Raw genomic sequence first — 27,781 nt, forward strand, 5'->3', positions numbered from 1 at the left:
CCTTTTTTGTCCTTGTGGCACAGAGAGTGTTTGACATTTTATGGGGCTTTCGTCTTTCATTCTAATTATATGGCCAGCTCACTTCGATAGAGTTGATTACCTCGGGCGCTCCGTAGATTTCATATAGCTCTCTATTGTAGCGACGACGCCAATGGTTGTTTTCTCTCACAGGGCCAAAGACAACTCTGAGGATTCTTCTTTTAAAAGATGCAATGGTTCCCTCAATATTCTTTGTCATAACCCAGGTTTCGGAGGCATATGTCAGGATTGGTTTAGTCAGAATTATGGACGGTATGATTTTAGTACTTTTTCTTGATAGTTTGGATCGTAATTGTTTCTAAATGTACTTACTTAAGATAGTATTTTGTTTTGTATGAATATATTCAGCTCTGTATAATGTTTACCAGTCTGAACATATACGTTAGAAAGTGAATGCCCTAATTTTATTAGTCAAATAAATATGGGAAAGTATACCAAGTATTTTAATTAAATTAATTCATTGTATAAGGTCCATCTCAGTTCTGGGTTTCTCCAATGAAGACAGATTGCTCTATTTTGAACAAAGAATAAATTACTACATTGCAATCCGAGTAACCATGCCACTTTTCTTCAAAAACGGTGATGGACAGACACGATATGGTCAATTTGTGGTTTGTTTTCCACGAGTATAGATGTAATATCAAACTTTATCTCAAAGGCGCTACTAGGATAAGTTGATTTATACAACCTAGATTTTATAAGGTTATCTCTATTATTATCTTATCTATTATTATTATTTTATCTCTTTCTGAAATTAATTTAAAAAATATTTTTGTGTACCATAAATTATATTATTATATATATACTTACTGTAAACTAATTTTTATTATTTGTTTTTAACATTAATTTGTTAATACCATTTTTTTTGGTTAAATTCTTTGCAAGTTATTTATAATTTGCTTTTCAATTCTAACATTTTTCCCATTTCCATATTTTTTTTTATTATTTACCATGCTAAGTTTCACTTTTTATTTTGTATTGCAGCATGCTTTTTTGTTTATACATGTATACAAAAAAAAGCATTGTTTATTTTTAAAATTACTACTTACTATGTTTGTATTTTTTAACCTAATTGTATGTACCTGTGCATTTTTTGTAAATGCCCCATGGGCTCATGAGCGTATTGTAAAGTTAAACAAAAATATCTGAATAAATAATTTGTATAATGATTCCTGCCATTTAGAATAATCACCTTTATATGATTTGGAACAAATTACTCTATCCTTCAGAGTTTTTTAAACAGCTTTATTCTGTAGTGAGATAATAATAAATATTTTGCAAATAAGTATTTTAATACAGCAACTTATTTTATATGCAAAATTTAAAAATAAATTACAATAAATGTGTATATTGGTACATATTTTATTTATTTTTAATGACAGGGTGACACTTTATACCACTTAAATACAGTTTGCGGTATTTTGCGGGAACAGGTTTAGGGTAGTGCAGTCATATATTTTGTTTTATGGTAGTTTTTGTTCTCGATACTTTATGGGGGTATATTTTATCTGTGCACGCACCCTTGATTGAAGGGGTAATAAACTGAGTTTTGTTTTCTAGCGATTCTCGTAAATCCTTTTCCTCTGGGCAGGTAAAATACTTACATTTTCACGGCCAGCAACCGATAAAAAAAACAATATTTCGAATCTTCTCGATTCAGGGCTAGTTGCAAAAAATGATGAAAACAAAATCAAAAGGTCTGATTAAAGCTTGAGAATTTTTAGAAAGGGGATTTTGCTGAAACATTATTTTTAATCATTATAAAGCTTGATATATGTTGGAGAAAGAATTACAGTAACTGGTTTTTTTATTTAGTGTCCTCATTATAACCTCATCTTGATTATTTATTCTGAACATTGTTTCCGATATATGGATTAACCCTGTCGTATTGCTGTACAAATGTAAGATTTTTAACAAATATTATTAGGGGATATGGAAGTCTAGGCATTTATAGGGCTTATGATCTGTCATTGGCTAGTTTAAGTAGCCCCCTTACACACTGTGTAATATTCACCATTTTGAACAAAACCAGCCAATGACAGGTCATAAGCCCTGTAAATACCTACACTTCCATATTTAATTCTTTAAGGTATTATCCACCCCCGTTGTAATTTGTTAATCTTAATGACTCCCGAGAGGGTGAAATCCAGACTATTGTCTACAAACATTTCCATCGTGTCATTATTGTGTTTTAGGGCCAATTGTGCCAAAAAAGCAAAGCAAATGGACAAATTGGTTTGTAAAAGAGAGTTGAAAGTAGATTGTAAAAAAAATATGTATTAATTATGTAATTACATAAATCAATACAAAAAAAACTGTAGCTGGGGACTGTTATAAAAAGCGTTGCTTCTCTGTGGCTATTTTTATTTTGGTATATTTAAATGTAAATCAGCAGTGCGATTCTGAATGCTCTCTCGGGGGCAAAGACAACATTACTAGCATGTATAAGTTGAACTTAAATTACGTGATAGCAATGTGTACGCTACCCCCGTGAGAACGTTTAAAATACCAGCCGAAGAGGACCCGCAAAAATGCGGACTGATACTACGATTGTTGTTTAGGGAGTTAGGCGAGTAAGGTAAGAGCAAGAGAGAGAGGAAGAGAACCTATTTTACTGCCTTGTATTGAAAAGATAATACTCACCCTTTATTCTTAAATGTTCAGTAGCTCAATCACAAATAACCATCGATCTGCTTAAAAATATGCTAAGCATGTAAGCGATTGCAATGAACAATAATGAACATGCTTAAGTTATTGCAGTCATAAGTCAACGCGTGTGTAATATCTAAGTCAACGCTCGTGACGTGTTTTCCTCGTAAATAAATACTGTTCACTGGCGAAAAATCGGTGTTTACTATAAAAAATAATACAATATATTGCATTTGCAAAAAAGTAAGGAGTATCCACTACAAAAAAGTGAAAATTAAATAACAATTTCTATGGTGACTGCTTTCATGACATTTGGTTTGCCAACCACCGGCTAAATGCAATAAATAGCATGATCAATTATAAATAAATTAAAATAGCCGTTTTTGAATATGTTCTATATTTACACCGGTGAAATTCAAATATGTGATTGCGCAGCAGGATTATACGTCGGGAAACATATTTATTTTGACATTTAATATTAGGTGTTCACGGATGTTGCATTACGATTGTGAATACGATAAGTAACCATGGTGAGAAATAGTTACCACGTCGCTTATTAGCACGTCGATAGTTATGATAGTTATTTGTTATTGAGCTACTGGTATGTTAAAGCTAAAATAAAATATCCTACATAAAGTTATTTTTTATCATATGTTTTTTGTCGTGAAAAGACATTTTTTAGAGAAAAAAAACTTTTTTAAAGTAAAAAAGTACACGTCAACGAAATAAATATAAAACTATATCTGTATAAATATTGTACTTATTTTTCAAAAAAACATAAACATGTAAGTAAAAACGGTTTATACACAATTCCTTGTTTTCAAATCACAAAGCATCTTACATACTAAATTTTCAGAATAATTTTATACCTTTTCCATTAACCATATAAAATTTCATGTTAAAAATACTTTTTTTTACTTATAGACAAATTACATAATCATCAAATATGTATATTCTTTGGATGAGACATTAAGAATTCGAAAAAAATACATTAAATGAACTAGATTAATTCAAAAACTATTTGTCTCTTGAGAAATTCATTTTGTGCTGCCAATAGTTCAGGGTGGACTATGGCAAAAGGAATTCTTCATACGCCACGTGTTTCAAAAAGGCTTTGACGGAGTTCGTGACCCCTTGTTTAAGTGCCTGAGCTACGGGTGGTCCGACTTCTTCTAGAACGTCCTTCCATATCTCATTCAAAAGAGCGTTTGTGCTTTCACCTAGAAATAAATAATGATCAAATTTAGAAGTATTTTGGTATTCAAGTGTCGGATTGTATAAGGAGTAATGACCAAATTTATGGATGCATTAGTATTCAGCAAAAGGGACACATTTTTTAAAAATTTTTGATGAACAGTAAACTTTACCAAAAGTTTACCTTCAATTAGGCAAACGACGGAAATTTTCATGAATTATAAATTCTTGGAACACAAGAATAATACAATTAAAAAATAATGTAAATTAATAGAAAAAAAAAAAGAAAAACGAGTCAATTAGAAAACCAATAAAAAACAAATATGTAAGCTGCTTATCGAAGATTTTTACCGATAAAATTGATAATAAAGGAATGCGTGGTTATGTAAATTTTTGTAATAAATAGAATCGAAAAGGATTTGAGTCAAAATGTCATGTTTATTTATTATAATATTGTGGGCAAAAATTTGAAATGCTCCGCGTAAATAGAGAAAATAAAAAAATACAGTTTTTTTTGTCAATATCATTTTACTATCTTATTAGAGTAGTAAATAAACCAATCGGTTATTAAATTAACATAATTTTTAAAAAATCCTCGGTAAATGTTTGTAGGAAAAATTTAACCGTTAATTTGAAAATTTTCTTTTTCCTTAGTTTACCTTATTTTTAGCCCACGGTGCAGAATACACTACTTTGAAAACGAATAAAAATTGATGTGATTCATAATCCGTTATCAAAACTTCTACAAATACATATAATATTAAACCAAAAGGATCTATAAATACGCGAATGGTTTGTCAAACTAAAAATAATGATGTGTTTTTTACATGGATTCAAATCAGGAAACAAAAGATCTTTGGACGAGCGACAAAAAATATTTATCTCTCATTCCATTTTAAGGTAGGAAGGACGCTAGTAGAGGACTTTGGTCGACAATGAAGGATAAGTTTGAAAAACAAACTCCTGACGAACTCACATAAACGTTTTAACGAATATTCGTGTCTTTTTTGGACCGAATAAAGCCTTTGAAACGGTATTCAGATCTCTTTTCAACTTTACAATCAGCGCAACGATCTGTAAAATCCAAAGCATAAAAACTCCCCTTTTAAAGTTATTTAATAAAAAAACGCAATATTATAAAAATTAATATTAAACTTCCGTCCATATGAATGTTGTAAATTTAGGTGAATACGAAAAACACTTTTTTTATTTCGATTGATAAGTTGATACGAGAAATAAAATTTGAAAAATAGATAAAAAAAATGAAATACCAATATCTGTTTATATAGGAAAAGGGATTAAGAGACAGGAAAAAAGAAAAGGTTAAGGAAGAGAAGGGAAAAGTTTCTTCAAATGTGGTTTAAAAAAAAGAACTGTATAAACATATTTGATAGTGGACGATAGACAACTGGCGTATTTATGTTTTTAATTTATTTTGCTTTAGCAGGGTTAATGTTTTTTTTAATATAAATTATGTAAAATGAATTATGAAATAGAATGTCCCTTTGTTTTTTTTTCAAATTTTTGAGCTACAGAATATTCCGTCTTTTGCTTGAGGTAACACAATGTTACATCACCGCGCTCTAACGATTTTAAATAACAGCTTTTGAAGAGTTAAAGCAAAATATATCAATACAGCTTAATTCGTTGCCAAGTTAATGTAGTCTCTGGAAAGATAAGATAAAGTAATAATAAATATTTATTTATCTTGTTATGAAAAAGCGTTGCTTTCATTTGTTGAGTTTCGGGAACATTATAAGTTTTGAGATTCCTTTAATCAAGAACGTCCATCCGGTCTTAATGTATTTATATAAAATCATCAAATCGCTGTCTTGTTTTTTTGTTAGACAATGTTTTAAAATTAAGTCAATACATAAATTAATTTTAATTAATGTTTAATAATAAATCTTTACATGGAACTTTGATTTTTTTCTAATACATATGCATTTAACATTTTTTAATTTGTAAAGCGGTATGATTATAAAATGAATACTACTCATTACGGAATAAATTCACACTACGAAATTACAAAATTCTTTGCCTTGATCTGCAGATTGCCTGACTCAAATTCTATAGGCGCTTTAAATTGTTATTTTGTAATAACGTGCAAGTAAAATTTAGTATAATTTATCGTCATAACTTTCATGATATTAATATAATTTAAATAGAATTTAAAATAGTACAAGGATTAATTTTTAAAGTAACTTTAAAGAAACCCTGAACATTCAATACGGAAAGTCTATTTAAAATATTTAAGGTTCATACAGTAGACACTCTTTACAAAATAAATTCTATTACATAAATTTATAAAGAAGAAAAAATAAAAGAATTTGAGATGAATAAGTCACTCAAATACCAACGTAATATGAAAATCCCTAAATTCCACACAAGTCATAGTCAAAATAGCTTTGTCTTCAAAGGTATAACAAAATATAATAATCCTTCTAAAGAACTAAAATCTATTAAAAATAACATGTCAATAAATAAATTTAAAGAAAATATAAATAAATTTTTTGAACACGTGTGGAAACAACTTCATTGAATTTTAATTAGAATGAATGTATTATTGTTATAATTTTTTTTTCTTTATACATCCTATGTTTTTTTCTCTCATGTACTCGTATATTTAAAATTATATAAACTCTTATAAATAAACAACTACAACAGTGTAAGTCACTCTCCAAGCACAAAAATAAGCCAGGAGTTAGGAGAGTTACAGTGATAACATTTACTAGATGTATAAAAGTAGATCTGTATTAAATTTTAAAAAACATGTATCTTTTGTAAAATTTATAAATAAAAAATAAAAAAAAGTTTTTTAATGAAGCTAGTCAATTTTTGAAAAAAGAATTCAGAAATTTATTCTTACTTCACGTTGTGTTCACAAAAATTTGATTAAAAATATCTAAACATAACAAATTGTGATAAATTAACTAAAGTCGAATGTATTGTTCATTGTTTTTAATAATCCATAATAAAAATAATAAAAAATAAAATAAACTCTACTGACTATTCATGGTACCCAAAGGTGCTAGAGCTTTTAGAGTGGTTGTATATAGTGTTTTCTCTGATTTCCAAGCGGGAAATTTAGATAATTTTCTATTTTCCTTGCTGTCAGCAATTTGACATTCGCGCTAGGTACCGTATTTTTCAAAACATAAGATGAACTTTTTTACTCCAAAAATTCAACCGAAAATCGGATGCATCTTATGAACCGATGCGTTTTATCGTCCATAACATTTTTTTTCTCTAATCATTGAAAGATGCATTTTGGGGTGCGTCATAAGGCGAGACAACAAGGTACAATGCGTCCAAAAAATACGGCATGCAAACAGTATTTTGGATGTTTTGATCATTTTGTGTTTACGTTCAGGAAATGCGTGATTGCGTCCTTAAGTAATTCAGGATATGGCAGTGCTGGTTTCCAGGTGAGATCCACATATGAATAGTTAAGATTATGAAGCTTATGGCTTACCTAATACTTTGTCTCCGTTGAAGAGATTATCTAACTTGAATGTGGCTTTTCCCACGTCATATTTCACGTCATCTTTTAAAATGTTTATATATTGCATTCCATCAGTTCCGTTGATGAGTTCATAGTCGAAAAAGTACTCAACTTTCAAGTTTCCTGGAAAAAAAAATTTAAAACATTAACATTTTAATAAATGCTAGTAAAATATTGTGCATAACCACTTACCGACTTTTCTGTGTCTACCGGTTTCGAGACGCACCCGTCATTTTGAAATTTTGATTGAAAGTTTATGCGCTTTCAAAAAGAAGCCACTTGAGTTTGAAGTGAAAGAGTGTCATATTTTTATCAATTGAAAATAAAGCGGATGCTTTGGTTCGGCATATTATAATTGAAGTTGTTCATTTACAAAACGATTTATAGAATTTATATTTTTTTTCGTTTTAGGTTTTTTGTCCATAAAAAACAGAGTGTATTATTAAAATACATTTTTTAGATAAATTATTGATGTCTCGAACAAGTAGAAGAGTTTGTTGTATTTGGGAAGCATGTTTTAAGTGATGGAAGAGTAGAAAAAGATGTTGAAAGGAGAGTGAATGCGGGCAACAGAATGAACGGAGCACTAAGCACAGTAATTTCTGATAAAAATATGTCAATCGAAGCTAAACTGGCAGTGCACAACGGAGTTTTAGTCCCAACACTAATGTATGGAAGTGAAACACGGAACTGGCAGAGGAAGGATGAAAACCGAGTGAACGCGGTTGAAATGCGATCTCTTAGACGAATGTGTGGGAAATCAATGTATGACAGGGTTACGAATGATTAAATCAGGCGAGAGTGTAAATCTGAGTCAAGTATAATTGATAAGATTAGGAAAGGGTCTCTGAGATGGTTTGGTCACGTAGAACGAATGGACGACGAAAGAATGGTAAAACAAGTATATATGGCGAAAATGAACGGCAACGTTAGACGAAGACGACCGAGGAAGACGTGGCATGATCAGATAAACGAAAATCTTAAGTCTGGTCATGTCAAAAACAGACAAAACCGAATGGAATGTATGACAAGATGTATGAATGTGGAAGAAACTAGGAATGTATGCCAGGATAGACATATGTGGCGGTCCATTTTCTCTGCCTACCCACCCCTACGTGAAAATGACGTGATGGTGGTAGTAGTTTTATTATGCCTTGATTCTTCTGTTTTGAAGGCCAACAGATTTTTTTTTTTTTTAAATAAATATTTTAACCATTGAAACACGGTCCCAAAATTAAAATGTTTGCTTAAATCGTACAAACAAAAATAATCTAAAATAAGGAAATATTCCATTTACAATCATTAGAGATATTTATGTAATGCAGTAAAATCAATAAATGCTAATTTAAGTTATAACGTGGGATGTCTTTGGTATTCAAACAATGCAATATTCAAGGAATTCGAGATTTTGGATATTGGGAAAGTTCACATGATGTGCACGGAATTATATCGTAAAATCAAACGTGCATATTCCATGGAACTGCAATTTCTATATTCCAACATGACCTGTATTCAGAACAGAGGATGGGTCCAACCGCACGCCGCATACCCAAGACAAAATGTTTAATTTGAATGAAAATATTACAATATTATTAAAGATAAGGGAATATGGAAGTCTAGTCATTTACAGGCTTGTGACCTGTCATAGGTTGGTCAAGTGGCCACTTTACGATGGATACAATATGGATGTTCAAACATCTAACTCAACAATATTTTGAGTTTGTCAATTTTTTTGTATACAAGGACTGGATTCAACTCCCTAGGAATCTGTTTATATTAACATATTCCCCCAAACTCAAAATATTGTTGATAAATCCACCTGGTCCATGAAAAAGTATAGAAATTGAAAAAATACTATTTTCAGGCGTTGCATAGTATGTAGGTGAAATAATTCAATTAAATGAATCTTACCCGCATAAATAAAGGTGTCAGCTCTTTAACTTCACAAACATCAACAGATGAAAGAATTGAAGGAATATAAATGTTCAAATATGGGCAGAATGGTAAATATTACACAGTGTGTAAAATGGCTACTTAAACCAGCCATTGACAGGTCATAAGCCCTGTAGATGCCTAGACTTCTATATTACCTTCTCTTAAATGTTCTTTATCTCTGTTGTAATATGTTTATCTGACTTAATTTTTATTGCAACGGCCATGCCCATGCCATGCCCCTCATTTTTTTCTGGGCGTTTTACTGTCTCCTTAAAGGCCTTCAGCCCCCACAAGCGGGGGTTATCGCCCGCTTTGAGAAAAGACGGGTTATATGAATGTCGGCCTCGTGTTATAGTGGTCAGCACGATTACCTACCATGAAAGAGGTCTCGGGTTCGATTCCCGGTATGATTGAAAAGAAATAATTATTGAAAAAGGTGTTTTTACACTAGAATATTCCATAGTTCTGATTCTTATTTTGAATCGGATTGTGGTCCCGTGGCTAGTGTCTCGGACTCACGGCTCAAAGGTCTGTGGTTTAAATCCCACTCTAGCCCAACTTGATTCCCATGTTCTAATAAAGAGTTATGTACGACTTGTTGCAAATGGCCCTCAAAATTAAATATTTTTGTACAAGTGTACAAAAAAAAATTAAAAATGAAAAATAAAAAAAAGTTTTGAAAAACGTTAGTACGCAAATACGTCTTTACTCTAAAAAAAATAATCAATTTATTAATCAACTGAAAGCGAAGTTATTTAAATATTGTTTTTAACTTTTAATCAGTAGCTTTTGTGCCAACATCCCTTGGTTAATCCTTATAAATGTTATTGTGCTAAACAAGTTTTGACTCCACTGGGAATAGAACGGTGAATGTGAGAACTAGTAGCTTGACTATTATCTCATTTTCATACCTCTAAACTAATTAAAACATTTATTTGCGAGTCATGTGAGTACACAAACTTATGTAGAAGTAAATTAACAGAATGCTAAAGGATCATATTTGAGGTTGAAATATAAATATAACATTTGATCAACGTTTATATATTCTAAATAATTATTCAGATGTAAGTTTGTGACAACAAAGAGGAAAACCATTTTTGAGAAGAGAATATAAAAGTCTAGTCATTTGAAGGGCTTTTGAACTTTTATTGGCTGGTTTAAGTGGCCATTTAACACAATTTGTACCATTCACCATTCTGCCCATGTTTAAAACTTCACAATTTTTCAAATCTTCCATGTGTTGACTTTTGTGGAGTAAAATAGCTGAAACATTTATCGTATGGGTGAGATTCATTCATGAATCATTTCAACTATAGGGGACGCCTGAAAACAATTTTTAAATTTTTATACTTCTTCTTATACCTGTTAGTTTAATTAACAATATTTTGAGTGTATCGAAATATTTTTAAACATGCTGGATTTTCTCCAAGAGAGTTATTTAGATTTATTGCAACAGAGTAGGGAAAAAAAGGGAATATAAAGGTTAACAGGGCTTATATCCTGTCATTAGCTGTTTAAGTGGCCACAACATTCACCATGCTATCAGTGTTAAAACATCCATAATTTATTATTATTATTAAGCAACGCCAATGCCTGAAAATACCTTTGAATTTTTATACTCCTTTTTACAAAAGTTAGTTTAATCGACTACTATGTATGCAAGGGAAGCGATTTGCTGATGAATGTCGATAAATCGAAAGTGATGGTTTTTAAAAGAAATGAATGTATGACTATTCACATTTGTGAAATCACTGTGAATGTAGTTATACTAAAACAAGTAGAGGAATTTGTGTGTCTGGGAAGTATGTTTACTAGGGATGGAATGACTGTGAAATATATTGAAAGGAGGGTGAGTGCTGGGAACAGAGTGATCGGTGCGCTTAAATCAACCTTGGCAAATAAATGTGTGTCGCAAGAGGCAAAATTAGCAGTTTACAATGGAGTCCTGGTTCCGACCCTGATGTATGGGAGCGAAGTATGGACTTGGAAAAACGAGGATGAAAGTAGGCTGAATGCTGTCGAAATGCGATCTCTCAGGCAAATGTGTGATAAAACTTTGTACGATAGATGCACAAATGTTGAGATCCGTACCGTATGTTAGGCTGAGACAAGCATTATCGACAAAATCAAAAAAGGAGCTCTGCGCTAGTTTGGACATGTAGAACGAATGGACAGCAAAAGAACGGCTAAGAGTATTTACAATGCGAATGTTGATGGATGCAGAAATAGAGGTAGACCGAGAATAGACATGGCATGACCAAATCCAACAAATACTTGAAGATGGACATGTCAAAGGTTGGAATAATCAGCCCGCGTGCATGAGAAGGTGTATGATTATAGAAGAAGCGAGATCTGTATGCAAAGATAGAGTGATGTGGCGTTCTATCCTCTCTGCCTACCCTTACGGAGAAACTGCGTGCTGGTTTGTTGTTGTTGTTGTTGTTGTTGTTGTTAGTTTAATCGACAGTGTTTTTAGTATGTACAAATGTTTTCAGGCAGGTTGAATTTCACTCCCTAGAGAGTAACTTAGATCTAAATGTATTGCAATAGAGAGGGAAAACATTTGTTTTCGCTTATTATTCGTTCGTGAACAATGGAGACCTGCGTCTTATACTCTAGTGTAGTGAAAGGCCTGACGAACATACGAACTCGTCTTAACTTGAGTGCTCGACTAAACTTAAAGTTTACACAAGTTCGCGCTTAAGTCTAATCTAGACTTTATAAATTCGGTGGATAGGTAAAGAAAAATATTTATAAAAAAAATACCTGTGTGTACTTACTTAATCTTGTCAAAGATTTTCCTTTTCCACTGAGAGGAATGATCAACAATCTTCCACTTAGGTCATATATGGATTCCAATTTGAGATCTCCAAAGATACGAATACTTATTCTTTTTTTGATAAGATCAATGCTGAAAAGAGAAAATACAAATGTTTATTAAAATAACAAAAAACAAAGGCCGAACAAAAGCAAGAGCTAAAATTCGATTTTAACGTTGATTTTCCTTTCAAATATAATAGGGAAAGGGTGAACAAAATGACGTTATGTGTTTATTTAAATCAATATGTTTCATCAATATGTCAATAAAAAAATAACCGGTGAATTGCTATTCTAGGTAATAATTATTTTTATAAGCTTTTTTTTATATTGGTTATAAATAGTTAAACCGGATATAGTTATTTCTTAATGTAAACCTGGTATAAGGAAATCTAATTAGTAAGGCCCTGAATGTTCTAAACTTGCTGCGCTCGGACTGGAAGCGTTGAATATTTAAAAAAAAACAAATAAATAATCAGTTCAATAAATCATTAAAATCACTCACTTGATTTTTTTAACTTCTAAATCTCCAACTCCAGTCATGACATTATCTCTCAGTACTATCTTGATCCCATCGGGTCCACTGTTTCCGAAGGTATTTATCTCCTTTACCAATAACGGTTCAAGAGATGGAATTCCAAGCGCTGGATCGCCTTTGGCAAATGTAGAGGAAACCGACTTGGCCACTCTCAAAGCACACTCATTTAACTTGGAGTGTGTTCGAGAACATGGTCTGATGTATGCAGCTGAAAAGAAATTAAAACATATTCGATTTCAATGGGGTTTTAAAATCACCAATTAAACGACTTATTTTAAAAAACGTAAACTTGAATTATCTAGTACGAACTGTTATACAATACTATCATACGTCAAGGGTCAGTAGCAAATAAAATATTAAATTAAAGCTGTAGTATAATGCATTTTATTCTAAATCGCATCATTTAAACAATAAAATAATCTAACTAGAGATAAAAACAATCATTTAGATGAATATACATTTGTATAAACCACTTTAATTTTGAGTTACACTTCGACCGGTTTCGAGGTTATTACCTCATCGTCAGGAATTAAACTGACCTGACGATGAGGTTGTAACCTCAAAACCGGTCTTAGTGTAAGTCAAAATTAAAGTGTTTTATACAAATGTATAAACAAATAAGTGTAAAATGTCATACCACAAAGTGAAAAACGTTTTTGATAACAATAATATAAAAACAATCGTTTTCTAAGGTATTTTTTTTTATAAAAAATATACTTCAACCTTAAATATCGTTAAAATATAAATACTTTTCAACCCATTTTCCGGCCCTTTAAATTTAAAGTAAACCTTAGTAAAATGGTTCTCATATTAAAACAAATTAGGTAAAAAAAAATATAAAATTTGCTTGAATAAATTTGAATTAAACTCCAACTGGATTCCTTATTTCGAATAATGAGTTTCTTATAACTCTTTAGAAATGCTCCAAAATAGAAATATTCGAGCTAATTGTAAGATCGCAAATATTTATATTTGGTTTTTTAAAAAAAGGTGAAAAAATTAGAATTTACATTTAAAAAATAAATACAAACAATATTTTGAGTTCGACCGAACGTTTGAAGTCAAAGAGAGTATTTTACCCCCAGGGAGTTTTTGAGATAAACATATTACAACAGAAATAGAAAGCATTTTAGAGAAGGAATATTGTTGAACAAACCAACAGGTATAAAAAAATTCAGAAAAATTCACACAGGTAAATGATTCAGTCAGGTAAATCACACCCACATCAATAAATGTTTAAGCTATTTATTTTCACAAAAATGAACGGATAAAATAATGTTAGTGCGGTTGACAAAGCATGTACATTTTTGTTTTAGCATTAAATCAATACAGTCCATTTAAAAAATCCAACTTTGAATAAATGCTGTTTTCTGCATGACAGAATACGTATTACTTCTATACATGCTGTCTAATACTTGACACGAAATGTCGATTTACGAGTATTGACATTTCTTGAATTTAATTTGGAAGTCAGCACATTCCCAAGTAGAGCGTTTAGAAAATAAATTGTTATATAAAAATATATTTTTATCGCTCTGTTAGTTATGCGAAGAGTTATTAATTGTTTTTATGAATATTAATACTTGTTTGTAGGAATATATTTTTTTATCGTTTCTGTTGTTTAGTAATCAAATAAAGATGAAGGTCGTCCAAGAGTTTGGTCTACTCCATTTTCCTATATGGTGCAGAAACATGGACCGTTCAAGCAGCGGAAAGACGAAGAATTGACGCTTTTGAAATGAGGTGCATGCTCCGAATTTCGTAAATAGCTGGACGTACCGACGAGTCCATTCATCGAGAGTTGAACCTTGATGGTTTATCTCTGTTTAATGTTTACCCAAGACGCACGAGGGTTGATCTGGTCAGGACAGCGGCAAGTGGTTGGTGCGACGCAGTCAAGAGATGGTTGGGAAATAGTAATTGTCGAGGTGGCACAGGGGGTCACTATACTCTGTCATGAGGACCGCGACTAAGAAGTTTTTTTTTTTTAAAAGAAATATTTGCGTTCTTATGATTTACCCAAATATTTAATTTTGAGGGCCATTTTCAATGAGTAATAAATAACTCACTATTATAAAATGGGAATAAAGTTGAGGCGGAGTGGGATTCGAACCACGGACCTTTGATCCGCGAGTCCGAGACACTAGCTACAGGACCTTAACCCGATTCCGACAAGCTGTTTGGTAATTTCTATTATGCTTTTTTCTGCCATTTTGATGACACTGATAATGGACTATCTCTTCGCTCTAGTAACGAGAGAACACTTTTAATACTCATTAGCCTCTCTAATTTTCTTGCCTTCAATTTCACAATAGTAGCTCCTTGATTGTGGAATAATCTACCCACGAATGTTAAGAGACTCCCCTTCATTATTTAGATTTTAATTAATATCGATATGTTGTTTCTTTATCCTTCTTCTTTCCTATCACCTCTCCTCTCTTCATTGTAAAGTGTAAATTTTTTAATTAATTTTTGTTTTAAATCTTTGTTTAAGATTATACAATTCAACACAATTATCTAGGATTTGTCCATGTACTTGTAATTTTATTAAACTGAACGGTTTGGGTAGGTAGGCAATTTTTCAACCTTTATATGTATAAAAATGTACTTTTATGAAATAAATTAAAGAACTAACCACCATATTTTGAGTTTTTCAAAATGTTTGCATACAAGGACTGTATTTCGTTCCCTAGGAAGTTATTTGGATTAACGCCAGATATGGAGAACATTTTAAAGAAGACCTGTCATTAGGTTCGTGTCATTTTCATATCAGGTTGTGGTCCTGTGGCTAGTGTTTCCGACTCACGGATCAAAGGTCCGTGGTTCGAATCCCACTCTACCCAAACTTGATTCCCATTTTCTAATAGTGAGTTATTTACAACTCGTTGAAAATGGCCATCAAAAAATTTAAGATTCGGGTAAATCATGAGAACTCAAATATTTGTTTTTTTATTTAAGAAATGGTTGTTTTGAACAGCCACATTACACACTGTGTAAAATTGACCATCCCGCCTATGTTTAACCATCCATATTCCTTATATTTGTCCATTTGCTGATTTTCGAGAAGTTAAAGAGCTAAAACCATTTTTATGCGGGTAAAATTCATCTGTCAGAGTTATTCGTCCATAATAGGCAACGCCTAAAAATATTTTTCAATTTTTGTACTCTTTCTGGGACTAGTTGGTTAGTTAATTAATCAAAATGTTAAGCATAATTTACGATGTAACAAAAAACAAGTTAATATTAAGAAAATAATCAATATAAATTATTAATTGAAAAATTTTTCTTTATTTCCCCTTTGTAAGAGTTAAGTGATGTTTTATTATTAAGTATTTTTTAAACTGTTATTTTGCTATTTTATTAATTACTTCAATACATATTAATTATACTTTGTAGAACATTATTTAAATTATTATTAGGTTGGTAATATTATTTTTGTCTTTTTAAAAATAAATTTTAAAGGTAATTTTTTCTTAATTTTAAAGTTTTATTATTTATATAACATATTGGATTGTATTGATAAATATATATTATTTTTATTCCTTTATTGTTTTATACACTAAACGAAGTTTATATGATAATTATGAAATGAATTGGGTGTTAACAAAAAATACTTTTTTTTCCAAATGAATTGCGCAAGAGTTATAAATGAGACATTAATTTACTACAAATAAGTCACTCATTCACAGCACTTTACTGTACAATGCGCAAATATCGCTAGCGGCTTCGGCAACTTTATTTCCTCGATTGAACAGAAGGAGTGTCAAAAATTCTCTCATTCGTCCGCTTGAAATTCCGTTTTGAAGATCATCAATCAAATAAACTAATGTTTTCAATGTAAAATCAAACACAATACCTACTAAAACAGAACATTTTCTTTCGAAAGACTTAAAAAAGTTTACCATATTGTTTTACTTTTCATGTTTATTTTTAAATCTTTAAAATCTCGTGAGCCAGGTTATAGTCCCATGGCTAGTGTCGCGGACTTATGGATCAGGGGTTCGAGGTGTGCACTCCGCTCTACCACAACCCAATTCTCATTTTATAATAGTTATTTACAACTCGTCGGAAATGGCCAAAACTTATGTTAACATCCATAAAATTTGTTATTATTTATTTTAATTTAATGAGTTTTTTCCCTATGATTATTATGGCTTTACACAGAAATAGCCCTAAAAGTCATAATAAGTTCGTAAAATATAAAGTGTTTTTATTTTAAGTTTATAATTAAAGCGCTAACTTTGTGGTTATTCATATTAATAAAATAAATAAAACAACTTTGTTTTTAACCACTAATTTGTAATTAAAATTGTTGTTATTGAAATTAGTGGTTAAAAACAAAGTTGTTCTATTTATTTTATTATGTTTTTTATTTATTTATTCACAATATATTCATTTAACATTTATTGAGGCAAATCCTAACTTCATGGGACTTATGTCCCGTATTGAGTTGGGAGATAACTATTTTTTTATAAATGAATGAACAATATTTTGAGTTTGTCCAAATTTTTGGAGACAAGGACTGGATTCAAATCTCTGGGGAGCTGTTCATATTAACGTATTACAACAGAGATGAAGAACATTTTAGAGAAGGTAATATAGAAGTCTAGGCATCTACAAACATGATTATACTTTTAAAGTACCTTTTCTAAAATGTTCTTAATCTCTGTTTTAATATGTTAATAAATTAATGTTTTAAATGAATATCAAAGACAATAATAGCAATCATCAACATATGTCCAAACAAGTCCTTATATGCGGTCTTAACATTTGTAACCGATACGATGCGTTGACAGAGGTGAATAAATCTGTCATGGTTAAGAGATGCATTTTATTACACCTGAAACAAATTTGGCTTGCTCCTGTTGATATGAGGAAAAGTGAGTAATACATTATTACCCAATTCAAGTTTTATTTAATGGATATCTGATTTAATTAATGACCTAATAATATATATCTTTGTCAAAAATATACGAAAATCACAGGATTTTGAAAAAAAATTAATAATGTAAATACTAACAGACATTTCATGTTGTCCTTTCTATTTTTTTTTACAAATGGTAAGAAACGAGATAAAGAGAATTTAAATTATACAGGAATTTAACCCTCGCGTTCCTGAAATGGTTGTCACGCAAAAATTTCGTGAAGAGTGATGAAGGTAATGTTAATATGGGTTGAAATTGAATGACAAGCACTCTCACGTGTTGAAATTTTACGCAGTCATGATTTAAAAAAAGAATGTTTAAGAAAACCCCTTTCGCTTGAATTTTTTTAAGTGGTTTTTTTTTTTTTTATCTATCTTTGATTGTTTTTATGGTTATCTGAGTCTTCCGACATAATAGTGAAAATTACAAATATAAGCTGATAAAAAAACAGTTTTGAGAAGCAGCCGTTTCATATAAATGAAAATCAGTTTTATCAATGTTTGATTATGTTCAAATGCTTGCAGACTGGGTGGATTTCCTCCCTAGGGAGTTGTTCATATTTAAATTTATTTCAAAAGAGAGGGAATTCCATCTCTGTTGAAACATTGTTTAATTACTACCTGGTAAAAGAAGAAGTATAAAAATTGGAAAGTTAATTTCAGGCGTTGCCTAGTTGGTGATTTGGTTCAGCCGGATGAATCTCACCCACGTGATAAAGGTTTTTTTATATATTTTTTTATTTATTTAAATCTTAAAGTAGGGCACACATATCATACATATTGTTATGTGTGTTCTAATAATAACATTGCAAATATATTTAATTTATAAATTGTTTATCACATATGTCTTGACCATTATTTCAAATTTTGATATGTTTTTTTCTTCATAAATATTTTTTTCCATTTCGTAATACTTTTTAATTGCTTTAAATAAATTTGAATTTTGTGACTTTGCCTTTTTCCTAAATGGAAGTCTAATTTTGTTCTTTTCTCTAGTATTGTGATCGTGTTCATGCTGGTTCCGATCAATTTTTTTCCAAAATTCTGTTTTTTTATTAGAGTTTCAGCTATTTTACTTCACAAAAGTCAACAGATGGAAGAGTTGAGGAAATGTGGATGTTCAAACATGGGCAAAATGGTGAATGTTACACAGTGTGTAAAGTAGCCACTTAAACCAGCCAATGACAGTTCATAAGCCCTGTAAATGCCTAGACTTCCATATTCCCTTCTCAAAAATGTTTTCCCTCTCTGTTGAAATAAATTTAAATATCAATTTTATTAATAATATTTTGAGTATGTCCAAATATTTGCAGACATGACTGGAAGTCTCTCCTAAAAGAGTTATTAAGATTGACATTTATTGTTAACGTTACTTTCCCGTTTAATTAAATTGTTTACAGGTTTAATAAATACTGAACTGGAAGACACAATAAGGTATTTTCATAAACTGGGGATGTGATTTTACATGTATTCAGTATTTAAAGAATATTTTTACGAATGCAAGCATTTAACTATAAAAATCTGAAACAAATGTTTTAATTTATAATTTCCTATTTAAGTTTGGTAGAAATAAAACGGCCCGTAACTGGCCAAAAGGTTGATGACGTCACGCGTGACTTATATATTACCTTCTCTTAAATGTTCTTCATCTCTGTTGTAATATTTTAATATAAACAGCTCCCCGGGGAGTTGAATCCAGTCCTTGTCTACAAAAATTTGGACAAACTCAAAATGCTGTTCACGATGATTTACTATTTCCTACTTGACTCAAGACTATTATAAATAGTTTGATTGTTTTAATGAGTTTTATAATAATAATCGTTATTGTTTGCATATTTGCATTTTTATGATTCAATTTGGGCATTGGTAAAGATTTTTTCCTAATATCGTAAAAATATAGACCTTGAATTTAGGTAAGTGAACTGAATGTTTCACCTCAGCTCAAAACCAAATTTTAATACGGTTTAAAGATAATGAGTTTCAATGCAAAAAAATACGTATGTTAGTTTCACCTTTACCACCACCGTAGTAGATACAATATTTCGTAAATATTATATATTATATTAAAGGTTAAGTGTATTTTAGTGTTTGGATGTTGGTGTAATTAATGAACTGACGAAGAGACGTCTCGAAACCGGTAGATATCAAAAGTCGGTAAGCGGTTACAGACGAATATTTACTAATATTAGTAAAAATTTGACTATCTAAGGTCGCAAAAGGCGGATGGCGAGAAAGTTAATTCCATTATTGGATTTCCTTCATAGGGAGTCACTCGTATTTAATTTTAATAAATATGAGTGGCTCCCTAGGGAGGAAATCCAGCCGGTCTGCAGGCATTTAGACACACTCAAACATTGTTGAGTATATTTGCATGGCTTTTGAAAGTATCTTCATTGGTAAAATATAATTGAAAATGTTTTTTAAAAAAAATTTATGCATATTCTGCTTTTCACACCGAAAACTTAATTTTACTTCGTTGGTAAAATTGAAGATATATGTAATTGGGAGTAATCGGGGCCATTACTAAAGCATGAGGTTTTTTCATTTTTTTTTCATAAATCGGGTATTTTCGCGAATAGGAAACAAAGTAGAAAATACGTTAAATACTCGGAACGGATTTTTAAGATTCTGATAAAAAAACAAACAATGTATAAAAAAACAGATTTTCTTTCTAAATTTTCGAGTTTAAAAACGAGCACATACAAAACGAATCGCAGTTGGCTTCACGTCATTTTGACGTCACACGTCATGCGCTTCTAACAAACATTGCGCATAAGTATGGCGCGGTAGCGAAAAGTCATTTTCAGGTAATTCAAAATCTGCATATTCTAAACTAGAAAGTTCATAAGGCATTGCGCTGAAAAAATAATAATGCAGTAACCATTTTAATTTTTTTCTCATTTAAAAAAAAATGGGGCAAAGGAAAACTCAATTATCGAAGATTTTCTTATTTACGTCCTCGTAATATCTACAATATGTTGCGTAGAAAATAAGTAAGAAGCATTTATGTGTTTTAAACGTTTACAAACATCAATTATTTTGAATAGATTCTAAATTGATTTATTTCCTTACAATTTCTTAATTTTGACATATTAAATTATTTTTAATTGATTTTTAGTAAACCTTAAATAAATTTAACCGATATTTGATACATTTTTGAAAAACGGATTCTTATAATAGTAGTAGTTTACATAAATTGTGAGGACAGAGAATATTGATAAATAGGTATTCGAGCATTGTTTTCCTGTAAGTTTTCCGGTAGTAGTACTATCACGCCATTTCTCCGTAGAGGTAGGCAGAGAGAATGGACCGCCACACACGTCTATCCTGGCATACAATCCTAGCCTCTTCCACATTCATACATCTTGTCATACATGCCCTTTGGTTCTGTTTGCTTTTGACATGACCAGACCTAAGATTTTGGTTTATCTAATCATGCCGCGTCTTCCTTGGTCGTCCTCGTCTCACGTTGCCGTTCATTTTCACCATATATACTTGTTTTACCATTCTTTCGTCGTCCATTCGTTTTACGCGACCAAACTATCTCAGAGACCCTTTCTTAATCTTATCAATTATACTTGACTCAGATTTACACTCTCGCCTGATTTCATCATTCGTAACCCTGTCATACATTGATTTCTCAAACATTCGTCTAAGAGATCGCATTTCAACCGCGTTCACTCGGTTTTCATCCTTCCTCTGCCAGTTCCGTGTTTCACTTCCATACATTAGTGTTGGGACTAAAACTCCGTTGTGCACTGCCAGTTTAGCTTCGATTGACATATTTTTATCAGAAATTACTGTGCTTAGTGCTCCGTTCATTTTGTTGCCCGCATTCACTCTTCTTTCAACATCTTTTTCTACTCTTCCATCTCTTGAAAACATGCTTTCCAGATACACAAACTCTTCTACCTATAATATGTAAACCGAAACACAAATATAATAATGTGTACGTACATATTTAATTTGTGCTAAATATATTAATGTATATAAAACATTCAATTGTGTTGAATAAAAATCAGTACAAATTTCTAAAATAATACTGTATAAAGTAGATTTCGTTTTCATGTTAGGTTAAGATCATTTTAATTATGTAATTAGCATACTTGAGTATGACGATTATGAATATATTATGAGTAATTATTATAATCGTATAAGTCTTAGTTGATGAGCGTATTGTTATACCGTTGAATAACGTTGTAATTGCTAATTTATTAGCATTTTTATTACATTATTATGTGAATGCAATAGTTTTATCCTATATTACTTACCGCCACGCCATTAACAGTGTTTAAGCTGTTCGAGGAATCTTGACACTTGACTGTGCACTAAGGTGAGTTTTTTCCGCATAATACCTACATTTACTCCTGATTAGACCTACATATTTACATTTCATATCATTAAAGTCATTTAGTTCATCAAAATACTTAAATTGTAGCTAAAAGAAAAGCCCCAGTAATATAATATTGCGTATTAAAACTAATTAAAATAACAAAATATAATCTCATTTATTTACCAATAATATTTTGTTCAATGATTTTTAACACAACAATCAGCGGTTTAACTACTTTTGTATCGTTTTTACACAAATTTAATTACATAATAAAGATAAAAAAATTTAAGAGATGAAACCAGTCACAAATTAATTTTTATTTTTGGATTTAATTGAAATTGCACAAATGCCAAATATGCCTTTCAGAATAAAAACAAAAGATATGATTTAAAAAGTGCAAACATATTTATTTTAGCGACACTCGTTCAATGATCAGTGAGATTACTCCCAATAGATAAACGTCAGAGTAAATATGGGAACAAACTGTCTTTTAAAAATTTGTGCTTAACTTAGTATAAAAGAAACTTCAACCCTTATCTGCGTATTTGTATATGATGTTCAGTATTTTCAGTAAGTCTCAAAATTTTTCATCCATGCTATTCTTGTCACGCGAAAGGGGACATTAAGATTAATTTTGGAGAGTAGGTTAAATAAGTCTACTTTATTATTTAATAATTTATATAAAAAGCATAATTAAGATTTATTTCATCTATTTTCATCTAATTTCACGTGTAGTATTTAGTGAACATGATAGAAATGAAATAAAAAGGAATCAATTCATTAGTTACGTAAACCTTGACAAAGAAGCTTGTTTGCTTTGAAACCGGTCGGTGAAAAATAAAAATTAGTGGTTAAAAACAAAGTTGTTTTATTTATTTTATTATAATAAATAACCACAAAGTTAGTGCTTCAAATATAAACTTTATATAAACTTTATAAACTTTATATGTAAAAAATCCATTTGGTTTAGTAGATTGACTGTAAATGCAAAGCGTTTTATTGTTTTTATAATCTAGGTATTAAAAAAAATTTCGTTGACCATTTTCAATCCTTCCTATATTTGTTATGTATTGCGGGCTCCACACAACGGATGCAAACTCCAAGTTACTGCACAAAAGTGTTGTATAAAGTTTTCAATGTGCTTGGTTTTTTAATGGGTTTGGTAATTCTTAAAAAACCTTGGAAAACCTTACCAAATGCTGGGGTTCATACCCCAGCATTTGGTAAGGCAAAGATCGCCACTAAAAAGAATTAAAACACATAATGATCAGATGAAGTAAGTAACAAATACAATTGAGAAATGAAAACTTGAGTGGTTTGGCCATTTTGTGCGGAGACGGAAGTACGAAATAGTCCAAATCAAAGTACGTCGAAAAGTTAAACGAAAACATGAAAATTCTGTGTAAAAACAACACCAATATTCTTGCTGCATACACGTCAATACTAGATGCGTTATCCGTTGGCGATGTGTTGGAATCCCGGATAGAGACACCTGAAGTAATAAACGAAGCAAACCAAATAATTTTATAAGACAGTTATGACGTAACCGAAATTCTCCAATGAAAACAAGAATGTTTATGTTGATGACGTTAGTAAGCGCTACTCAGAGGTGATTTTGTGATTCCGAAAAATCACGAATTAGATATGTATTTCCGAATGATACCGCAGCATCCCAAATAAATAACGCATAGGGTATTTACGAATATGCCCCGTGGCTTAAAAACTCATGAGATTGGTTTCACAATAGAACTAAAATCAAAATTGATATGGTTTTAAACTATCTTTTTAGGGTGGCACCATAAGAAGAAGAAAATAGTTTTCGTAACAGCATAATTGTCAATATTTATTTTTTGGGTGATATCGTGTGTGTTGGATTTGTTCCGGCGTTTTGGCTACCATCGAAGATGACTTCTGCAATGGCAACCGAAACGTCGGAAAAAATCCGTCGAACAAAACGTCGAACCCATATTAATAACAGTGATCTTGAAAACCTTCGCACCTGTTTAACAAAATAATGTCAAACATCGGAGAGTAGTCTGTATTTTCATTGTAAAAATTTTTACGTGATCTATAATAAAATTACGTACAAAATTCTGTAGAATCAAGTAAACTAAAAATTCAAGAAAGACCGCAACCTCACGGAAATAATAAAAACATCATTTTATCTAGCCTTCAGTCTGAATGTTAAAGCTAATGAATTAAATATGGATGTAAGCGTACTCACTGTTTGATTTTCCGGTTTCTCATTATTTTATAATGGCGTACACGAGGTATAAAGTGGAATGCCGACTATTTCAATGTAAATACAAATTTATCGCGGCAAACGCAAACATTTGATTTAAAAAATCATGATATTGAGGATGCAACATCTAAAAAGATGACAGGATATTCACGATTCATAATATTATTTCAAGGGAAAGGTGAATTGAAGTTTGTTTTGCGGTAAAAATTTCCATTTCGTTATTTCAAGTTCTTTTTAGAGCCGATAAAACAAGCAAGATTTTTCAACAAATATACGAAAAATTTTGAGCGAGGAATAGATAAATCTTAGCAATACTCTTAATTTTTCATTCATTCAATAATCTTAATTTTTTTAACTATTTGTATTTTCTTAATTTACAACCAATGAGTTTTTATGGAGAAATACAGATTTTAAAAAAAATTATGTGCAATGTAACAAAAGTGTTTGCTTTCGTGTTTGATGTTGTCGTAAATTATTTGATAAATTTTACATTGAAAAATTTTATTAAGAATTTGTTGACATCATTTTTGTTTGTTTTTTCAAATTAAAAAACGAGCACCCAAAATGAAACAAATTTTTTAAAAATAAACGATTTTCTAAAGAAAATTTTCTGTACTCCAAGAAATTGTATTTGCTTTTACGTAACATAAATTATTGATTCGATTACAAGCCTAAAAAAAAATGAGAAACAATGAAAGTATACAAAAGTGAGCATTTTCGACACCTCCTTTTGTTGACATTTAATCGAGGGAATACAAAAAGAAAACAAATAAGAATAGTAACAAAAATACCATTTTAAGTTATTTGCTTTAAAATAATGACGGAGAATTATCGGGATCGGTATTAAATTATGAAAGTTTCATTATTAATCTTTTACCTTAAGTATGGATGTTAACATAAGTTGTGTCCGTTTTTTTGCCAAACAAAAAAAACAAGAGGACCCAAAAAAAATTAGAACGAATCAGCCAATAACATATGTATTCTCCTTCATTGTTTTGGAAACAAAATAGTTAATAATTTATAACATCTTCACCGTACACTGCGCAAACATCGCGAGAAGCTTTGGCAGCTTTATTCCATCGAAAGAAGTATCAAAAATACTCACTACTCGACATTCCAGTTCGAAGACTTGAAATCAAATAAAATAAAATATGTTACGTAAAAACAAACAATATCTTAGATATAAGTACATACGAGTAAGTTCCTTACGAACACTATGGGCCTTATTCATAAACTCGGTGTAAAGTTACGCCTAAGTATAGTGGGATAATTCAGATGGGAATACCATCTGTATTATAGCGATAGAATAAGGATAGTATTCCCATGTCAATTACACCATTATACTTAAGTGTAACTTTATGCCGAGTTTATGAGTAAGGCCCCATTATTCAGACACATTTACAGAGTTACACGTTTTATTATTTTTTAAGAATTTGTTAATATGCGGTCTGCTGACATTGATACATACATAATATGTAAATGGACCCAAAACGTTTGCAATACGATTCATTAAATTTAACTGACCAAAGTTGCATAAGATATGTATGCATATATGTTAAACATAAAATAGGAACCACATTCACCATTTGATAACAGGTATCCAATAAGACATTGACATAGTTTGACCCTAATATCCATAAATGCTTTCGTTAAGATTATTTTTACGAGATGTTGAAATTTTAACTGGTCAAAGAAATTCCGACCCAAACAAGGTAACATTTTAAGTCTGCAATGTTTTGATTTGGTCCAATTTTTTGTAGACAAGAACTGGATTCAGCCCCCTAGGGAGCTGTTAATATAAACATGTTATAACAGATACGGAGAACATTTTAAAGCGGGGAATATAGAAGTCTAAATATCTGCAGGGCTATGTCCTGCCTGGCTGGTTAACATATGCAATTTTACAATTTAATATATCTGTGTGAACATGATAATTATAAACGTAAATTTAAAAAATACGAAAGAAAAAAAATACTTGTCTGTTATGAACATATTTAATTATTTATATTTCCGTTCTAGACGAGCGTCTCTTGGTGCTACCAAAGTGATAGAAAGCGAAAATACAAAAAATAAAGCAAAATATAATTCGTTACATACAATAGACAAAGTTGCAATTGAGATTTAAGCCTTTTATCTAACAAATATTTGTTGCACTAAATAATTTATACACGCGTACTTGGATTGTTAATTTTAATTTATTCCCATGAGATTATTTGCAATGTTACATTAAATGCAGATGAAATATAATTTTGTTTTAACGATTAACTCAAATATAAATTAAGTATCTCTTCCGTCATTTGATGGTAAAACTGAATTCTAAATATAAAAATAAAAATGTTTTTCTTAGTTTTAAACGGGTTTTTGTCGTTTCCGACATCGTCAGACTAATGGGTTATTAACCAAAATCATATGTTGTATAACAGTGAAAGCAGCATTTGACAGTTTTGATTTTATGTAATAATGGAAATAAACTAATTTTATTTAAATTCATTTACGTATTAGGTGCGTAATTTAAAATTGTATGTTTTTATATATCAGGAGTTTAAAACATTTAAGTTTGTAAGTGAAAATTCTTGATGGAAGTTCATTGTAATTTATTATATAAATAAAACACGAATGATACTTTAATCCACCAGTCTCGAAGATGTCGCGAAAGTGATGAAACCGGTCACTGGATATTCCAAATTTGTGGATTAAAGTATCACTCGTGTTTTATTTTTATAATATCAGGAGTTTAACAATACTTAATTATTTATTAATTAATTTTATATATTTATTTAATTGACGGACTTATGAAATCCATTTTAACGATGGCAAATACGATTTCTTATAATAAATACAGGTATAAAAAAAATAGAAGTAAAAAAATTAAAGCTAGGACAAAAAAAATAAAAATTACCACCTCAAACAAGATCCAGTCTGTCTTAGTAATTTTTTAAATCTAGTGTTTACAAAAAAAATCGTCTGTTGCAAATTTTTATGCATTAAGCATTTGGACACAACGCTGGAAAGGAAAAAGTTACCGAGCAACATACAACAACTTTACAGAAGAGCCAATTAAAATCAATTTTTTGTTTAAAAAAAGAATCTCTGTTTAATTTTTGTTCAAATTATGTAGGAAAGATTTACGCCAAAATAATATGTATCAGATTTTTTTGTTAATAAAAAAAACCTTTAATTAAATATTTTGTAAAGTTGCAGTATATCGCTTATGAACTTTTTAATTTCCAGCGTCAATATGAATTTGGTCAAAACTTGAAAATGTATTTTACTTAAATTAATTTAATTCCAATATATTTTAATAGGGTGCAAATATTGGTATTAAATGTTGCTGGGCAAGAAAAGAAGACATGTGTGTTTTTAAAATATAAAAATAATATTTGATCAACTTACGTAATGTACCGATTACTGATTGAATATATACACTAAAAACTAGTACACAAAAAACAAGGAAAGAGTTTTTAGCCATTTTCAACACCTGTCACTTCTGCTTAGAGAACTTGAAAGAAAATGAAAATCGTTGACGTTATGAAACGTGCGCACAGTCCCCTTGCTTCTTGGAACGACGTGATGCTTTGGTCACTTCAACGGAGACAATTAACAGC

General features: G+C 30.6%; 1 protein-coding gene across 1 annotated transcript; it reads right to left on the reverse strand.

Annotated features, from left to right (window-relative positions):
• Positions 1 to 3,430: 3,430 nt before the first annotated feature.
• LOC148274691 (protein takeout-like) lies at positions 3,431 to 27,781 on the reverse strand. Its single transcript, XM_088236772.1, has 5 exons — positions 27,570 to 27,781; positions 12,645 to 12,885; positions 12,103 to 12,233; positions 7,358 to 7,510; positions 3,431 to 3,908 (listed from the first exon to the last, which is right to left on the reverse strand). Exons 1-5 carry the CDS (start codon positions 27,643 to 27,645, stop codon positions 3,757 to 3,759), a joined length of 753 nt encoding a protein of 250 aa, XP_088092898.1. The 5' UTR covers positions 27,646 to 27,781; the 3' UTR covers positions 3,431 to 3,756.

The sequence above is a fragment of the Micrasema longulum genome, unplaced genomic scaffold, assembly GCF_059751315.1.
Source record: "Micrasema longulum isolate JH-2025_06_02 unplaced genomic scaffold, ASM5975131v1 h1tg001605l, whole genome shotgun sequence".
Taxonomy (NCBI): Eukaryota; Metazoa; Arthropoda; class Insecta; order Trichoptera; family Brachycentridae; genus Micrasema; species Micrasema longulum.